Source organism: Diabrotica virgifera, chromosome 5, assembly GCF_917563875.1.
Source record: "Diabrotica virgifera virgifera chromosome 5, PGI_DIABVI_V3a".
Taxonomy (NCBI): domain Eukaryota; kingdom Metazoa; phylum Arthropoda; class Insecta; order Coleoptera; family Chrysomelidae; genus Diabrotica; species Diabrotica virgifera.
This window is the reverse complement of record NC_065447.1, coordinates 239733958-239754135: the sequence shown is the minus strand read 5'-3', so window position 1 is coordinate 239754135 and position 20178 is coordinate 239733958. Positions and strand designations below refer to the sequence as shown.

Here is a 20178-nt window from a genome sequence, read left to right as displayed (position 1 = left end):
GGATAAAATAGGGAAAAGAAATAAAGCAAAATATTAAAATAAACATACAGAATTGTCTTTTATTTATCAAAATCAATACTATAAAATCTATCAAATCTAAAACCTGTGGACACAGATGTCCGAATGAAATTTTTACCACTTAAATATTATTATAGTTAAAAAAAAAATAATTTATCGGTTTGTTCCCGATGACTGTGGTAAAACAAACTAAACAAAACAAATTTATGTATTCGCAAGATTACCTATATTTACTATTTACTTTTTGAAATATTGGAATTTTAATTCATATGCTTTTTACTCAAAAATTTAGTTTCCGAACATAAAAATCTCTTTCACATAAATTGACTGACCTTTTGCTTCACTCACTCTGATGTCTTCTCGTGACCCAAAACAGCTCTCCCTCGTTGACTATGTTAAAGGCTACTCATCAAAGCCCTCTCCGTTCTCCAGCTTCAAAACTATCAGCATACCAGCACCAATTCTCCAACAAGCCGGGCCTCTTTTGACACGTACTCGATTCAAACAAAACTCCAAAAATTCTCTGCTCTCCTTCTCACAATAATACAGAATCAAAGAGGTATTTCGTCTCAATTTGATCTGTCTCTCGTTCCACTTTTCAACACTATTCTCCACTATCAAACAGCCACTGGTATCTGCTAACTATCTATCCACGAAAACGTCGAACTGCTCCTCAGCGATGCCAAAAACATAATGACTTCTTTTTCAAACTCTCTCAATCATTCAAACCACTTCCAACTTGCCAAAAATCAGAAACAATCTTTTCCATTCGATAAACAAACAGTCATTTTCAAAATTATTCCGACCACCCTTAATTACTTTCGGGGAAACTCTACAACATTTACTCGGGCCGAAACAAATATTAAAATTCCAAACTTTCTTTTAAACCACCTTTTCTAGAAAGTGATAATTACATCTACCTGTGGGTTCTATAGTTCTCGTAATAAACAATCTATTTCCATTTTAAATCTAAATACATCGTCCTTTTCACTTTAATTATTCACAAAAGTCTTTAATGGTTCATCGGAAAGCTCATTAAAAGAGAAATCCACTTACATCCAAACTAAATTCTAATAAATATTTACAGCTCAATATACAGGGTGTATCAAATTTATGTGCCCGCGTTATAAAATAAAAAAATTTAATTTAATTTTCATTTTGCCTTTGATTGATAAATTGAAAACACAATAATATATAATAAGCGAGTCTTCTACAGCTGTCGCCGCTTTTCGCATCCTAATTTCCAGCGATTTCTGTCGAAGCAATCTTCAGTTTTTAAGTCTCTGGCGGTCATTGCATCTTCGACATCTTCTCTCCAGGATCGTCTTGGTCTACCTCGTTTTCTTCTTGTGGGTGGAGTCCATTTTTCTATTTTTTCGGCCATCTATTTTCAGGCATTCTCTGAAGGTGTCCATACCAGTTAAGTCTTTTGGCTTCGATTGTGTCTATTATATCTAGATCGATTTCCATTTGTCTCCTAATATCTTCGTTTCTCACCCTATCAAGTCTAGTGAGTCGGCAACATCGTCTCCAATAGTTCATTTCCATCGCCTTGATTTTTGACTTGTTTCTTTGGTTGATTTCCCAGAGTTCAGCGCCGTACAACCCAATACTTTCTATTATTGTTTTATACATTCTTCTTTTATTTTCTTTTGTTATTTTATTACTCCACAATAGTCCGTGTAGCTGTCTGGTGGCTGATCTTGCTTGGCCAATCCTGGAATGTATTTCGTCGTTACTCCCTGCTTTTGAAGATATTTGGACTCCTAAGTATAAATATTACTTTGAAATACCATATACTGTGATTCCATATAAGTTTGGGTGTGTGTAGATATATTATAAACTTTATTAATTTTGCCTTTTTGTTCCAGCTCAAAAAATAAAACCAAAAATGATGGAAGACAAAAAGGGTCCAAGATTTGGCGGATCAAAAGTTTCGGAGATCGCGAACATTTTTCAAGCGATGACTCCAATTCCGAAGGAAACCGAGGTCGTAATAAATCCAGCACGAAAAAGATACAGCAGCCACAATTCTACAGAAAAGGTAGACGCGGACGCGGCAAACATTACTGTCATAAGGACCGAATCGCACGTAACACGGTTCAATAACGCCAGAGCAATGTTCGAGAAATTGGGGGAAGAAAATCGGAAAGATAGAGTCATTCCACTACAATCAACCAGAAGCGCTTCCAATATTCTGGATGCCAGATCTCGCAGTTCGTCTGCGAATAGCGAAACTAGAGATGCCAAATCATATCACGGATCCAGAACACCTTCTCCTCCTCTCAATAAAAATCTAGACAACTGCAGCAATAACCTACCGTTCACCAAAAAAACGAATGGATTCGATGTTAGCGACACCGAGAACAACGCTAACGAAAAACCTGCTTTGATGAAGAAACCAGACAAGCCTGAACGGAAGTTTAACAGCAAAGAACTGATAGAGCGGCAGAGGAATTGGACTTCGCATTTTTCGAAAACTCGGAACAGTAGATACAACAGCGATCCGAATAAAAACGACGTACGGCTGTCAGTTTCGATCGATTCCGAAAGATCCGAGATGAAAGTTTCTGCTGCTACACGAAGCGCTTCTTTCAGCAGCAGATTAAAGAGTCCTCCGACTTCTCCCCCACCACCTCCCATTAGAACCGAAGCTTCAAGGAGGACAAATTTTGTTAAAAAAGAAAGGTAGGCATAAACAATAAATTTTCATATGGTTTTTAATCTTTCACCTCTCTCAATGTGATGACCTAATTATTACCTAGCAACCCACGTACCACGTGGGAGTCATATGTTGCCCTAGGGCCTTATCCATAGGGATCATATCCATCCTTTCATCATCATTCTCTTTGCCTTTATCCCTATGCGGGGTCGGCTTCCATAATTGCTTTTCTCCATACAATTCTATCTTGGGTCATATCAATATTAATCCCCTTTACCAACATGTCCTGCCTAATCGTCTCCCCCACGTCTTCTTTGGTCTTCCTATTCTACTCTTTCCAGGAATCTGCACTTCAGTAATTCTTCGCATTGGGTGATTAGCGTCTCGACGTTGAACATGACCAAACCATCTCAACCTATGCTCTCTCATTTTGGCATGAATTGGTGCCATACCTAGACTTCCCCTAATATACTCATTTTTAATTTTATCCTTTTTTGTCACTCCACTCATCCATCTAAGCATTCTCATTTCCGCCACATGCATTCGTTGTTCCTCTTTCTTTTTCACTGCCCAACATTCAGTTCCGTACATCATAGCCGGTCTTATGGCTGTTTGATAGAATTGTCCCTTCAACTTCATTGGAATTTTCCTTCAGCTTCATTGTCACACAGCACACCACTCGCTTCCTTCCACTTCATCCACCCAGCCCTAATTCTACTGCATGCATCTCCATATATTTCTCCATTACTCTGTAATACCGATCCCAGGTACTTAAAACTATTGTTTTTTACAATCAGCTCACCATCCAAAGATATCATTCTATTTGTAGTAACTCCATCTTTAAATGAACATTGCAAATACTCTGTCTTTGTCCTACTAAGTTTTAAACCTTTTTCCTCCAGAGCTTGTCTCCACTGTTCCAGTTTTTGTTCTAAGTCACTATTTCCTACTAACACGACATCATCAGCATACATTAAGCACCATGGAATGTTACCCTGTAGTTTCGCTGCTATCTGGTCCAAAACTAATGAGAATAAATACGGACTAAGCACCGAGCCTTGGTGCAATCCTACTTTCACATGAAACTGATCAGTCTCTCCCACACCTGTCCTAACACTAGTCGTTACTCCCTCATACATACCCCTCACAACTTTTACATATTCACCAGGGACTCATTTCTTATTAAGAGCCCACCACAGAATTTGTCGAGGAACTCTATCATATACTTTCTCAAGATCAATGAATACCATATGAGGGTTTGTTTCTTTACTCCTGTATTTTTCCATGAACTGCCTTATAATGAAAATTGCATCTGTTGTTGATCTGCCCTGCATAAAGCCAAATTGATTCTCGGATATTCCTGTCTCTTCACGTATCCGTCTATCAATTACTCTTTCCCATATTTTCATGGTGTGGCTAAGCAGTTTTATAGCCCTGTAGTTTGTACATTGTTGTATATCTCCCTTGTTTTTGTACAGGTACTAGTATACTGCTTCGCCATTCATTTGGCATTTGTCCAACTTCCATAATTCTACTAAATAAACCTGCTAGCCACCTTGTTCCTGTCTCTCCCAATGCTCTCCATGCTTCCCCAGGAATATCATCTGGTCATACCGCTTTTCCTTTCTTTATTTTTTGAAGCGCTTGATCCACTTCCTCGTTTGTTATTTTGGTGACCATTGCTGCTACTGTCTCCGTTGACTCTACAGGCTGTCTGTCAAATTCTTCATTTAATATACTGTTAAAGTACTTTCTCCGTCTCTTTTTGACATCCTTTTCGTGAACTAGTATTTTATTATTTTCATCTCGGATACATCTAATCTGATAAAAATCTTTTGCTTTCTTTGCTCTCTGTTTGGCTATTTTATATACCTTCGTTTCGCCTTCCCTGATATCAAGTTGATCGTATAGGTTTGAATACGTTCTGCTTTGGCTTTTGCTACTGTTACTTTCGCTTCCTTTTTCGCCACCATATCGTTTTGAAGATCTGTGTCGGATCTGGTTTCTTGCCACTTTTTATATAATTTTCCCTTCTCTTTTATTTTTCCTTGTATACTTCGTTTGACCACCACCAAGACTCTTTATCCTCAAACTTTTTTCCTGGCGTTTTCCCAAGTATTTCATATGGATTATATCCATCCTTTGGATCCCATAATTTATTTAATTATGTAAGACATTTAGGGCCGGTTGTTCGAACGCTAATCAACAATGATCATTATCAAATAATTAATTACTGTCAATGTCAATTGTTAAAACATAATTAATTACAATTCTGAGACTATAATCAATTAATATAACAATAATTATTAACATAATTAATAATAAATCTCATAATTGTAATTAATTATGTTTTCAGCAACCCAAACAAAGTTGACATTGACAGTTTTGGTGACAGTAATTAAATATTTAATAATGATCATTGTTGATTAGCGTTCGAACAACCGGCCCTTAGTCACCTTTTAAAGGGTTTTAATCTTTGTATTTTTCTCTCAGCATGTTAGGCTTGTAACACTGATGATGCCCTTTTTAGAGAGCGATAACGATTTGTTGTGACATTTGTGGCCCTTTTAAGGTACTAGTACACTTTAGAAGACCAAAAATAAGCATTTTTCAAGATGTTTTTCCTCAGAATCTTTATTAAAAATGAACATAAAACCTTTTACATATTAATATCTAACTCTTAGAGAATACAAAAAATATATCTTCTTTCATTTATGCACGTTCACTAATATTGCAGAGGGCGCCAAAGTCGAGGCCTCGAAAAAAAGTAGTTCCGATGGCGGACAGTTAATCTCAAAATTAGGATCTCTGAAACAAAAAAATCGTACGGCAATTGAAAAAAGAAGGTCTCTTACGTGACAATTTACCACCGTTAGTGAAAAATTCTGCCAAAAACAGATTTTACGGAAATTTGAAAAAATTTTGTGAAAAAATCGTCCGTTTTTCTTCAGTTTTTCATGGTTAAAAAATATTTATTTTTTATTTTTTGGTCAAATTGTGGTAAATTGTCACGTAAGAAACCTTCCTTTTTCAAATGCAGTACAATTTTTTTGTTTCAGATATCGCAATCCTGAGATTAACTGTCCGCTATCATTTTTCGAGGCCTCGACTTTTGCGCCCTCTGCAATATTAGTGTACGTGCATACATGAAAAGAGATATATTTTTTGTACTCTCTAAGAGTTAGATATTAATATGTAAAAAGTTCATTTTTAATAAAGGTTCTGAGGAAAAAATTCTTGAAAAAAATAATTATTTTTGGTCTAAAGTGTACTACATAGTACTAGTACCTTAAGGGTTTTTTAAATAAATATACCTTTTAAAAAGAAAAAATTTTTCCATTAAATTTAGATATGTACTTGTAATTAATGGTATACAGCCAGCTACAGGAAATTCTTCCTTGTGGATGTTTATAATCTATTTTTTGAAGAAATTTATTGTTACCTAGTTTTTAATTTTGGTTTTCTATATCTTCGTTGAATTTGGATTTTATACACGGTAGTATATCTGTACCTATTATTATTTCCTTTAAGTCTCCCATAATGACTACAGTATCTTTTTTCCGTAGTTTATTTATTGATGTTTAGCTTGAAAAAGTCGATCTGTCTTCTTTAGGTTTACAATTTTTAGGTCTATATACTCTTATTATTGTTAGATATACACTTTCACAATGTCACTCGTCTATTTTTCATGTACTAGTCGAGCTACTTCTTTTGTTCTGGTCTAGTCCACTGGCAAGGATCTATCCCATCGTAAACTGATAATCTCATAAGTACCTAAGTTACTCTCATAAGATTGCCTAGTAAAGTCATATTGTTTTAAATCGGTAGATCCGTGGATAGATACCAACAGAATGGATAAGTCTGAGTTTATTGCACTTGCAAAACACCAGGAGCCAAAAATACGAAGAATACCATACCATAATCTTCACGAGACCTGTCCTACAATTGTTCCTAAAGATAATCCATAAGAGAATTTGCAAGCTGTGTTAAAGCCAAATTTCCCGCAACCAGTTCGAGTTCATAAATGCTGTTGGTACCAGAGAGACTTTGTTCTTAGTACAAGTCTTATTCCAGAGATGCAGATCCGTCAATTGCGACGTATACGCTTGTCTAATTGAAGCACGTTTAGGAAAATGTCTAATCATCTTACGTTTTTTATGTTCAATTCATGATGCAAGATTTATTCAACATGGTCCTTCGATCATTATAAAGTCCACGCACCTTTACGTCGACCTTCCAAAACCCATCATGAAGATTGTTGATAATTTTCGATATGCTTACATTTTTGGACATCTTTCGTGTGGAGCATCTTGGACAATGTTAAACTGGGCCTTTCATTTCTTTACTGAGAAAATAAAAAAATAAGAGTTGCTATACATTCTAACATTTTTTGATCGTTGTTAAATCTTTTATGAAGAATTTTACCACTGTTCATGCCGGATTGTTTCCATTTTCAACACCAAGCGCACACCAACTGCTTCAAACGACTACCGACAGCCAACTAGTGACTTGAAAAGACTAACTTTTTTATAGGCATTTACTGATGCCAGTAAGGGAAAAAATCGTGTCGATAATGCTGCTATCTCTGGACAAGGCCGGTAATTTATCAGAATTCCTTAACAGTTATGAGTATAGTCTCTTAATTTCTTCCTGATTTTTTTTCCGGAAGCTGTTTGTTCTGCACTGATCCTACAACACTTGATATATCTGTTATTTCACATTTCTAAGAACTGGTGTTTGGATCTTTGATTCTATTCGAAAAATTTTTCCCAGCCAGAAATAGTGGATGTGTGAGTTATTCGTAAGGGGATTTTTCCACATTCTCTATTTCATTTGTTTGATATCTGTTATTTGTTCCTATGGTTTATTTTTTAACCAGGAGGAGTAAACTAAAAAGGCAGCCAAGAAAGTCACTAGAATAATAACCAAATACATCTTCTTCTTTGGTTGATCATGTCGGCCCTCAACGGTAATCCATAAATATTATATTATATTAATACGTCGCTAAAGAGTTATAAAAAGACTGCTTTTTATATAAAAACAGACTAACAATCTAAAAATTAAAGGAATAACACAAAACACAAAAAACCGCCGGTATAACTTAATTAACCTATGAAATGCCACTAGTGTCAAAATTTGATAAATGTCATTAGTGTCAAAATTTTATAACAGTGGAGTAAACTTGCCTGCGGTTGAACCAATTACAAACAAGCATTACAGCGCGTAAATTTGAATCACTCATCTTGGTTTAAAAACAAACTATAGATACCTAGGGCTCTGGATGCTTTAAGTTTTCTCATAGCAACGCTAAGTTCTATCGAAGCTGCCTTACTGTGCTGAATGTTTTCTGATTGTTTGTCTTTGAGACCTATTTGTAACAGGAACATAATCGACGACCGGGATATTTGTAAACCCAGAAGAGCCCATTGGATGATGGTAGATATGTGACACATTTATTGTGTTTCCACAAATTTCACACCATATTCTGGTCTTGATATAAATGAAGATTTTCCTAATATATTTTGCTAATTCCATTTGTGGCAATATTCTTGTATAAAAAGCCGGTTTTTTTGCAGACCTGCTTCTGTCATTCCCACCACTACAGACATATTTGTCAAAGACCGATCTCCACCGACAAGTCCGACAACCTCAGCAGCTAACCAGACTCAAAGAACGAGTATGATGCTAGAACCTGACAACGACGTCACGTGTATGGAAAAGTCGAGAAATCATTCGGATCAATACAACTACAGAAGGGACATAATCTCTCCTCACGACGAAGTTAATCAAAAACACCATGGGGTAAAGGATAACGATGGTTTGTTACTAGTTACCCAAACTGTGGTTACGAGATCTCCTTTAGATGATAAAGATGCTAGCAGAGAAAATTTGTCGGCGGCTTCGGGAAGTTTGTCGTCCCTTAGTCCTCCTAGTAGCCCTAGCAAAATGAAGTCTGAGCAGGAGAAACAGGAGGAAGAGGCCAATGAAAAATCATTCCTTAGTAAGTACTATATGTTTGTATCTATCAGTTATGATTAGAGTAAAAAATTACTATTGACTATTTTCATAGTTCTATATAGTCATTAATTGCCTCAGTACTATATTTAATCTGATACCCATACGATTTATAAATAAACATACAGTGCTAGTCAAAAGTCACCTCCTCCCTCGTAACTTTTGAACGGTTATACTTATAAGCTATATTTCAAAATTTCAAATCTGTCTTATTGTCTAAGGATCCAAGAGGGACCTGACTTCTGTATACAATTGTTCTCTTTCTAATTGTCTCCAGTTGAATAAAGATAAGTGTTTTGTTATATCCTTTAGCAAATCTAAAAATAATGTTGTGTTTGACTATCACATTAATACAAGCCTTCTATATTCTATCAAGAGTGACTGAAATAAAAGATTTGGGGGTGTTATTTGACAGTTCCTTGTCATTTATCCCACACATTAACAATTTGTCAAATAAAGCATACCGTAATCTAGGTTTTATCACAAGAAACTCGAGATCTTTCCGTACCCACATATAGAATTTTATATCTTACTTTCGTCTGTAGCATCCTGTCTTATGCTTCTATTCTATAGTATGATCACCATACTATTTTAACCATATTTACACCCTTGAAAAAATTCAAAATAAGTTTCTCCGGATTTGTGCTTATAGATTAAACTTAAAGAACATATCTTCGTTGGAATTAAGGTCAAGGTTAAATATCAGTTCCTTAGAAGACTACAGAACTAAATGTGATTTAACTTTTCTCTATAAACTACTTGACCATACCACCGACTGTTCTGATTTATCAAGTCTTATCAACTTTGGATGTAGCACTAGAATTCTTAGAGGCATGCCCGTATTTTCTATAAAACACTATTACACAAACTATGGCAAATTCTCTTCAATTAACAGGATTCAGACACTGGGAAATGACTTTAGTCAATCTCATGATCTGCTAGATATAAGATCTGTAAGATTTAAGCACTGCCGGACTGAGTATGTTAGGAATCGAAGATGAGTGAACTTTACCTTGGAGTCCTCATTTCATTTGAATTTAATTGTCAGAGATTTTCATTTTAATAATATTTTCAGGAAATTTAATTTTCTTAAATTATAATCATTTGTTTAACAATATTTCATAATTAGTTTAGTATTTGTGTTATGGTTAGGATACTTTATTTTTGTTATTTGTAAAAATGGGGACATCCCGTAATAAATAAATAAATATGATAGTGATATTTGGAGGGAGGAAATAAACGGACGTAAGCTCCTCAAATAGTCATAACAGGTGATGTAACAATGACAGATGACGTTACAGAGCCACTTTGACCGATAATTTTAAACGGGACCTTATGGCAAGTGATATCTCGTTTGAAAGGTAAACGGACCTATTCAATCATACTAATTTTGTTTGGGTTTAAGCTGATTTTGATGAATAAATTAAATAAATATAAAATTGTAGTTTCGCATTTAATTAATAAACATTCAAACGTCCGCCTATGGGTATTTGTCAACAAAGATGACGTTGACGTAAAAACAACTAGAGAATTGAAAAATATAGGCAATATTTTTTTCTTCCATACTAGATTTAGGATGTATAATAATTTTTCTCAACTTTCTCGTGTACACATTTCAACATTTCCTCATTATTTATGAAATATTTATGAAATAACTTCATTATTTTTCTTATTGCTTCCTCTAGTTCTTCCTCCTGGACAGTTTCTGTTTTCTCACTGCTGTTTTCTGATCCGCCAATTACGTTATTTTAATTTTCTTTTGCTTTTCCTTGATCTCCGTTCAACATTTATTCGAAATGTTACATCCATCTTTTAATTATATCCTTGTCCCCGGTGAACTTGTATTCCCTGTATTTTGTATATTTCATATTTTTTTGCGTTTTGTCTTGAATGTATTCTTTCCTTTATTTTTCAGTTTTTTCTTGGCCTTTATTTCGATTTTTACCTCTTTATTATAAAGGGGGTTATAAGGGGGTAAAGCTGCAGGACCAGATGAAATTCCTGTAGAAATGTTGAAACTTATGACACACTTGAAATAATGGTGAACCTCTTTAACACAATTTATAGAACAGGCATCATACCGAAGAAATGACTCTCCTTTACTTTTGTCACAATCCCGAAGACGAATAACGCCAGAGATTGTTCAGACCACAGAACTATAGCATTGATGAGCCACACACTAAAAGTATTTTTTAAAATACTTCACAAAAGAATATTTAATAAATTAGAAGAGGACATAAGCGCCACACAGTTTGGATTCAGAAGTGGACTGGGAACACGGGAAGCTTTGTTTGGTCTGAGTGTGTTAATGCAAAGATGTTTGGATGTAAACCAAGACCTCTATGTAGGTTTCATAGATTTTGAGAAGGCCTTCGATAAAGTCAGGACACCAAAAGCTGTATGAAATCCTAAGAAACAAAAACATCAACAGTCGCGACATTAACATCATATCCAGGTTGTACTGGGGACAAGCAAAAATCAAGGTTGATAATGAGTTAACCGAAGAAATTGAGATTCGTCGAGGTGTGCGTCAGGGTTGTGTGCTTTCTCCACTACTATTCAATATACAGTATGTCCCTGTAAGTTGTATCCATATGGAAAACTTTTTTATTATTAATTTTACGAAAAAACGTTATTCTTTATAAAAAGCTCTGCATGGTCCAAAACCCAAGATTTAACCATCAAATATCAAATTTTTTGAATATTATACGAGATATGTCAAAAAGTTTGAATTTCACTCAAGAGTAAAGTAGCTTTATTTTTGTTTGGAATATGGAAATGGTAGCTTTAAAGTTGTTTGGAATTAAAAACTGTATTCTAGTATGCAATTACATCCTTCTATTTGAAAAAAAAATTTTTTTGAAAAATTATGGATAACTAACATTATTTTCAGTTATTTTAATTTAGATAACTCTTTTATTATTAATTTTACGAAATAAAAATGATTCTTAATAAAAAGTTCTGCAGGGTCTAAAATCTAAATTACAACCATCTTTTGTCAAATTTTATCAATTTTATACGAGGTATGTCAAAAAATATGAATTTCGCTCAAGAGTAAAATACGTTTATTTTTCACAATGTCGAAAATTGTTATTATGAAAAGTTATTTAGAATTAAAAACTATGTTTCAGTATGTAATTACATCCTTCTAATTGAAATATTCTGAACTATAAAGGTACTTTACTTTTGATCTATCTTTTTTGACATACCTCGTATAAAATTGATAAAATTTTATATAAGATGGTTGTATTTCAAATTTTAGACCATCCAGAACTTTTTATTAAGAATCACTTTTTTTCGTAAAATTAATAATAAAAGAGTTATCAGAATTGAAATAACTGAAAAAATAATGATAGTTGTCCATAATTTCTCAAAAAAAAATTTTTTTCAATTAGAAGGATGTAATTACATATTAGAATATAGTTTTTAATTCCAAACAACTTTTCATAATAGCAATTTCCAATATTACGAAAAATAAAGCTACTTTACTCTTGAGTGAAATTCAAACTTTTGGACATACCTCGTAGAATATTCAAAAAATTTGATATTTGATGGTTAAATCTTAGGTTTTGGACCATGCAGAGCTTTTTGTAAAGAATAACTTTTTTCGTAAAATTAATAATAAAAAAGTTTTCCATATGGATACAACTTACAGGGACATACTGTATGTAGCGAAACAATGTCAGGATGCGCTCCTAGAGCAAAACATTGGTATGAACATTAACGGAGAGGATTAACAATATACGATACGCTGATGACACGCTAACAGTAACAGATAACCTAGCAAATTTACAGTATTTGATGGAAAACATAAACACTCATACCAATAAGTATGATCTAAAACTGAATATCAAAAAGACTAAATGCATGATTGTAAGAAAGAAGCTATACACCAATGTGAATTTAACCATAAATAATCAGCAAGTTGAAAGAGTTACATCCTACAAATATTTAGGGGTTTGGTTCACTGATACTAATGACCAGACAAGAGAAATTAAGAGGCGAATAGAGATAGCGAGACAATCATTTGTCAAAATGAAAAAGTTCCTGCAGCCGGGACGTAAATATAAACTTAAGAACGAGAATGTTAAGGTGCTATGTTTTCTCCGTTCTGCTGTACGGCATGGAGCTTGGACACTGAAAAAGATAAACATCAAAAACATTGAGTCATTCGAGGTGTGGTGCTACGGGAGAATGTGGAAAATACCATGGACAGAGAGAGTAACAAATCAAGATGTTTTGCTGAAGATGGGGAAGGAATGCGAAATCATAAAAACCATACAAACCAAAAAACTGAAATATCTAGGCCACATAATGAGTGGAGAAAAGTACTCTCTGCTAAGACTCATAATCCAAGGAAAAATCTCGGGAAAGAGAAATGTGGGACGTAGGAGGATTTCCTGGTTGCGAAATTTAAGGGAGTGGTATGGGTGCAGTTCAATACAGTTGTTCAGAGCTGCAGCCAACAAAGTTAAGAGTGCTGTGATGGTAGCCAACATCCGATAGGAGACGGTACTGCAAGAAGAAGAAGACCTCTTTATTCCGCCATGGTGTCAGTTTCTCTTTTCTATTATTGCTTGTGCACTCTTTTGCTTTTAAATGTAGTTTCTAGTAGGTAGTGGTCACTCCCTATTTCATATTTATCTTTGACCCACTCTTACGTCTCTTATCCAGCTCCTCTCTGTTCTTTTGCACTATAGTATAGTCAATATTTGATTCTTATTTTCTTGATATGACTTATATGATTATTGTTCGTTTTCTGATCAGGGCCGCGTTTAGGTCAATTGACGCCCTAGGCAATTCTCTAGTAGCCGCCCTTCAATCATGTACCATTTTTGCGAAAAAAAATTACAGAAATTTGCAAAAATACTAAAAATGGATTTAAACTACCTATTTAAACTATACCTATAACAGAAAAAATTATCATTCCAGTTCGATCACATCAGAAACTTCGTTTGAAAAAAAATTTTTTTCTTGACAAAATCGATAAATTGCACGTTCTTGCGTCGTACTTGATGACTGATGAGAAATTATTTTTAATTCTTGACATTTTCGAAAATGATCTTTCAGCGGACAGGTTGCCACCTGTGATGCACAAGTAAATGTGCAAAGCAATGTCAAAATTAGGGAAAATATCTTTCAATTCACTTAGTGCAGTCACTGCAGGTTTTCACCTCTGATATCGTTGATCCTCCATCAATTTTCATGAAAATTGGTGAGAAGTTAGAGGATACCTCAAGGAACAAAGGTGACATGATGCCAACTTGCGCTTTTACCGTGGTGGTGAATGCCACCCCTTCTCGAGGATGAAAATTATTTTTTTAATAATTCCATAAATCGACACAGAGACAAATTCTAAGTAAAATTTGATATATAAAGTTATTAATATAAATCAATACTTTTTGGGTTATCAAAGATCAAAGATTTTATTTTTTCGTAAAAAAATGTATGTTTTAAAGCTATTTTTCACATAGAATTCAATAACTATAAGCTTTTACAAAAAAGTTATTATTATCAAAATTGAATTTTGTAAATAATATTATCGTAAAATATATATAAAAAATAAAAAATATTAGCGTAATTTTCATTTTCTTTTGATAATAACTCCAAAAATACTCAATATACGTAAAAAGTGATATATGTATAACCAAATTTTAGTTTTCTCTGTATCAAATATTTTAACTTATATATAACTATATGTATAAAACTATAGGGTAAAAAATAACTGAGATGGAAACGTTTAAAGCTTAAATTTTGCTGCGAGAACCATGTAACGGGGGCCATTTAACCTTTTATTTTTAAAAAGGTAAGAGGTTTAAAAGATTAAATTTAACGTGGTTTAATCGTCAATAAAATTAACTTTCAAATGGTGTTACGGCACAATTGTAAAAATTAACGGAGTTATTAAAAAAAAACAATAACTTTTTTGTAAAAATTGTTAAAAGGTAAATTTTGAAAAATATTTGATGCATAAATTTTAATGCTATCAACTTGTTCGGGGGCTAATTTGATAGATATTTCTAAGTACTTTGACAAATTAATGTTTAATAAGGTTATGTTATAAAATGCAACATTTTCCCGTTATTTAAGGGACTACTTAGATTTGGGCACTCGTCGAAAAAAAATATACATTCAATTAGGTACCTATAACTCACTTTTAGTTAACATTAAAAGGTCTTTTAAGTAAGGAGTTTATTTCATTTTTTATTAGATTCAATTTTGGTAGTAATAACCTTTTTGTAAAATCTTATAGCTTTTGAGTTATTTATGAAAAATCGGTTAAAAACATGCATTTTTCTCAAAAAAAATTCAAATCTTTGATCTTTAATAATTCAAAAATTTTGATTTATTTTAATAAATTTATGTAACAAATTTTGCTTAGAATTTGTGCCTCTATCGAATTCTGGGGATGTTTTTAATAAAATAATTTTCACTCTCGAGAAGGGGTGGCATCCACCCCCAGGGTAAAAACTCAAGATGACACCATTTCACCTTTGTTCCTTGAGATATCCTGTAACCACTCACCAATTTTCGTGCAAATCGATGGAGGTTCAACGAAATCGGAGGTAATAGCTTATATCCACCTTCAGTGACTGCACTAACTATCTTTAAATAATAAGCTATTATGTCAATTGGTGATTTTATTGTGGTATCCAAATGCATTCCGAATGCATGAATGATGTATCTTGGTCGTCTTTATTTTGTACCGGATTTTCAGCTTCTTTAATAATTTCTTCATTGCTTAATTTTGGCAAATATGTTAATAACACGAAAACGTTGATAAATAAGTCGATAAGATTCCAGACGTCTATTCAGGTCTCTTATCAGAGTGTCGATTATAATATAGAATGTGTGGATTTTCATCTCATCACTAGCTGAAAAGTTTAGTTCATCATCGGCCCCCTCGTCAAATTGAATTTTTCTTTTTCTTATTTCTTTATTTGTTTTATTTGGGCACAATTTTTTGGCTTCGTTGCGGTAAAGTAATTTGAAAGAGCTTCATACTCTTTAATGACAGAACCCAGATCCATAATTTTTATATACAAATATTTTTTGTGCAGTATTTGTGCCGCCCTCTCATAACGTGCCGCCCTAGACAACTGCCTATATTGCCTAATGGATAAAGCAGCCCTGTTCCTGATATGACATCTTTCAAAAAAAACTTTGAAGGCAAGGAGGTGAATTTATATCTGCTGGTGAAAATTTAAATAGAAATACATAAAAATTGCAAAAGCAGTGTTCCCTTCAAATGATTTCACTTACAAATTATTTGAAAGGATATTACCCGAATAAATAAGCATCAATCCATAAAAATACCTTTTTCAAAATACGTTTTGCAGTTATATCAAACATCGTTTGTTATACGTAGCAAAATAAAATGACTTTGCATAAAATTGAAACGGATAGAAGCAAAAATGGTGAATTTATTCAACTGGCGAGAAAAAAATTACAATTGTAAAAAAACGTGCATTGAGTAAAAACATGTATTAAACAATATATTGAATTATTTTTAAATTTTAAACTGATAGACAATAACAGTTCATAGTGCAACATACACAAGGTGATCATTAACATGTACTACATCAATAACAGAAAGAAAAACATTTAAATTTTAAGAAAACAAAATGTATGACTCTCTCTAAGAAGGAACAGCAATTTGGACGAATCAGTTTGAAACGTAAACGAATAGAAAGAGTAAAAACATATACCTAGCTTGGTACGAACGTCAGTGAAATCTGGGACCATTTTCTGGAAATCAAATGAAGATAAATCAATATCTGCATTTCAGAAAATGACTAAGATATTCAAATGTCATGATTTATCAATACCCATAAAAATCAAGTTACTACGATGTTATATCTTTTCTGTACTGTTGTACGGAGTTGAGTCGTGGACCCTCACAGACACCAAATGCAAGAAAATTGAGGCTTTCGAAATGTAGATTTATCGTCGAATCCTGAAGATATCTTATACCGACCATGTTACTAATCAGGATGTTTTATTAAGAATACAAAAAGAAAAAGAGCTGTTAACCACAATAGAAACAGCCAAAATAGAATACCTCGGTCACATCATGAGAAACAGCGAGAGATGGACTGCTGCAACTAATTTTGGTCGCTAAAATCCGAAACGGATAGGAACTGCAAAAAGAAGATCATCGATAACTGAGGAAATGAAAATAGAGAAACTCAAGATCTTTAAAATCGTTTATAAATAATGTTTTATATACAATAGGGAACTTGCATAAAATTTTAAATTCGAAAAAAAATGTTATAAATCACAACAGAACATAATTTTTAAAACACGTATCAAAGATAAAAAAGTTTTGTTTGACTTTCGTTTGGCCCCTAAAGACGATTAAAAATTCAAATTATTCCAGCCAGGCCAAAACGCGTCGTGACGTCATCCGTTTATATGTTTACATTCTTCCAACAAAGTAAACAGAATTTTAAATTAGACGTCATAAACGTCAGTAGAAAATACAGTTATGTGACGTTACAAGTGGTTTTGATCGTTTGAACTACTCATAGAAAACTTGTACTTTTACAAAATGGTTTTATTTTCCGTAGTAAACATTCTTTCCTTTCCTTCAATAACTATATCAAACTCCAATCTCAACAAACTGGTATATATTATTACAATGACGTACGATACATGTTAGTAGAATATAAATATTTTTTCTTTATTCCGCGACGAGGTATACCCAAGTAGGTGGAGGCCAATAAACTAAAGAAGAAGAAGAAGAAGAATATACCTAATTATAACCATAAACGGAACCATATAGTTAAACTGTGTGACGTCACGGGTCGTTTGAACTATTTTAAAATACAGAAGACTTTAAATTTGTACTTCTAAGTTATTATGAGTTTTTGAAGCGTAAAATTTTGGAAATCTTATTTTTATACAAAACAACATTATTGTGTAATAAAAAAATGTGCAAGTTCCCTATTGCGATATACCAGTTTAATTGTGGTATTGTATGGGAATAATATGGGGATACATATGTCGCTATTGTAAGGTGATAATCGCAACATAAATTAGACTATTATAAAGATAAGACCGGAATAAACAGTTTTATCGACGAAAGTGTTGTGATATTACACTTCTGTGATATGAAGTATCTCTTTTTAGTATGAAATGCAAACTGAAACTAAGTACTTTTGTGAACGTATTGCGACTTATCCTATGAAAGACAAAGAAAGACACAAGAATATCTAGTGGCGCCAGAATTAAAAGAATATAACGGGACGCTGAATCACTGATAATGTTATATCTTAAAAATAATGAGGATTAACATCTTAACGATGTAACTGTGGGATCCATACAGAGAAAAGAAGAGCCAATTTGTTATAGCAATTATCATGATAATAATTTTAATAATTAACTTTTTCTACGACTGCTAGAAAATAGTTGTTAAAGGTATATTTCGAATTCTTCAGGTAGCAATATTAAAATCGATTTATATTAAAATTTACTTATTTGTCTCATTAAACTATTTTGTAACTAATAATTTGGATTTCTTGATTACTGGTTCTTTTTTCCTGGAAGTCGCCCGTTATAATATACCGGTCGTACTACCAGGGCCGTAAGTATGATGTTGGGGCCCCCCAACAGTATGATGTTGGGGGGTAACCCCATAATATATGGTTTAAATATCTTATTTTAATAGAACATGGTGGCTACAAGTCGATGTTGTTAGATATAATAGAACACATGCTCAAAGGGCAACGTGGTTCCCTGCTCGAAAATGCTAGGTATTTGCCAGTTCAATGGGCACAGACCAACTTGGGTTGCCACTGTGTATAAACAATTATGTTAATATTTATATTACTGAATACAGAATTAAATACCTTTTCAAATGAGCTATCATACGACCCCCTAGTATCATCGATTACGTCATCACGTCCATATGGATGACGTCACTCGTATGAAATATATGCCAACATTTCTTAATTTAAGAATAAAAATCAAAGTCATCGGTTTACGAAATATCGAATTTATTCCAGACATTTGCACCATACTGTATATAGATACTATAGGACGCACGCAACGTGTATATATTATAGGTATAGCACTCTTTTTGGATGAGGAAAAACTTTATTGAACTCGCGACCGTCATCGTTACGGCGAGATATTAGTAATTTATGTACTATAGGTTGAATTGCGTATAATTTTGACCGAAGTTTTAACGGTTTGAGGAAGGTATAGTGTGTACCCTAAGGCGAAGGTACACTTTTAATCATACTGTCATGAGCATACTTTCAATTTCAGAAGTTTTTACTTCTGTCGGCACTCCCCAGAGTGACAGATTTTTGAAGTTATACTTCTTTAGGGGCGATTGAGAGTAAAATTTCATAATACTGCGCGCATGCGCACACACACAGTGTGACGTTTAGTTGCTAATCTTTCAAATTATGTATCACCGCAAATAAGCCATTAAAATAATATATTAGTGTTTTTTAGTAAATGTATTATTTATTATAATTTTTGTGTCTTTGGATTTGTCTTCCTTGGACGTAAAATAATAAAATATCTATTTTTATATTTCACTTGTCACCGTTATGTGTAATTATGTATATCCGAAACGTCAATAACAGGTGCCTCGATAGTCTGGTTGGTAGAGCATTGGACCAGAGATCGAGAGATCGCGAGATCGGGGGTTCAAATCCCGGACGATTCATATTTTTTTTTAATTTTTGGTATTCTTAAGTTTTGGTTAATTTTTGGTAATTATTGTTAATTTTTTATATTGTAACTGTTAAGTATATTTATTTCGTTGAAATTATATAATAGAAGTACCTATAACTTCTTACGTGCGTACAAAGTACACACACATTCTTTTTTTTTTCTATGGTGTAGAGATTTTTGGTAAATCGATGTTTTCCGTTTCTCCCCTTACACAGTGCCGGATTAACCATTAGGCGTACTAGGCGACCGCCTAGGGCCCGGGCACTTGATGGGGCCCGCATCCCACACAAATGCATTAATTAATATTGAATTATTTAAGCAGTATTTAAAAAAATAAAATGTTAAAAAAATCAAATAGGGCTAACTGAGACAAAAAAAGAGAGAATGGTTAATTTATGCTTTCCAATCAAACTCAGTTTTTTGCTTTGTCTTCTTTCAAATATCAGGAAAATACAACCGACTTTAAGACAAATTAAGCAGTTATCTTCAAAGGCATTTTTATATTCCATGTTCTAATCATTCCTTCAATTTGGTAATCAATTTTGCTTAGAAGCTGCTAATTATTTTGGTATGGTACGTTTTTTTTTTCAATGTCTACCCAAGATGGGCTTTATAGTCCATTCACTCACGGTAAAATATTGCAAAACCTCCGGATTTTAAAGAACCTTTGGATTTGAAACAAGAGCTTGGATTGACATGAAATTTGGTATAAGCAAACCTGAATTTAAAAAAAATGATATTCTGCCAATGTGTGTTTTTTCTCTACGGTTGAATCCACCGCTTCTCTGGGGTGA

General features: G+C 33.5%; 1 protein-coding gene across 3 annotated transcripts in view; it reads left to right on the top strand.

The window, feature by feature from the left end:
- Positions 1–20178, top strand: part of LOC114343319 (uncharacterized) — a 137528-nt gene that overhangs the window by 18987 nt on the left and 98363 nt on the right. For all 3 annotated transcript variants that reach the window (XM_028294142.2, XM_028294149.2, XM_028294134.2), the window contains exons 3-4: positions 1890–2706; positions 8257–8681. In XM_028294142.2, coding sequence (XP_028149943.2) covers positions 1910–2706; positions 8257–8681 — 1222 coding nt within the window. In that variant the 5' untranslated portion in view covers positions 1890–1909. The remainder of the gene's footprint in view (positions 1–1889; positions 2707–8256; positions 8682–20178) is intronic.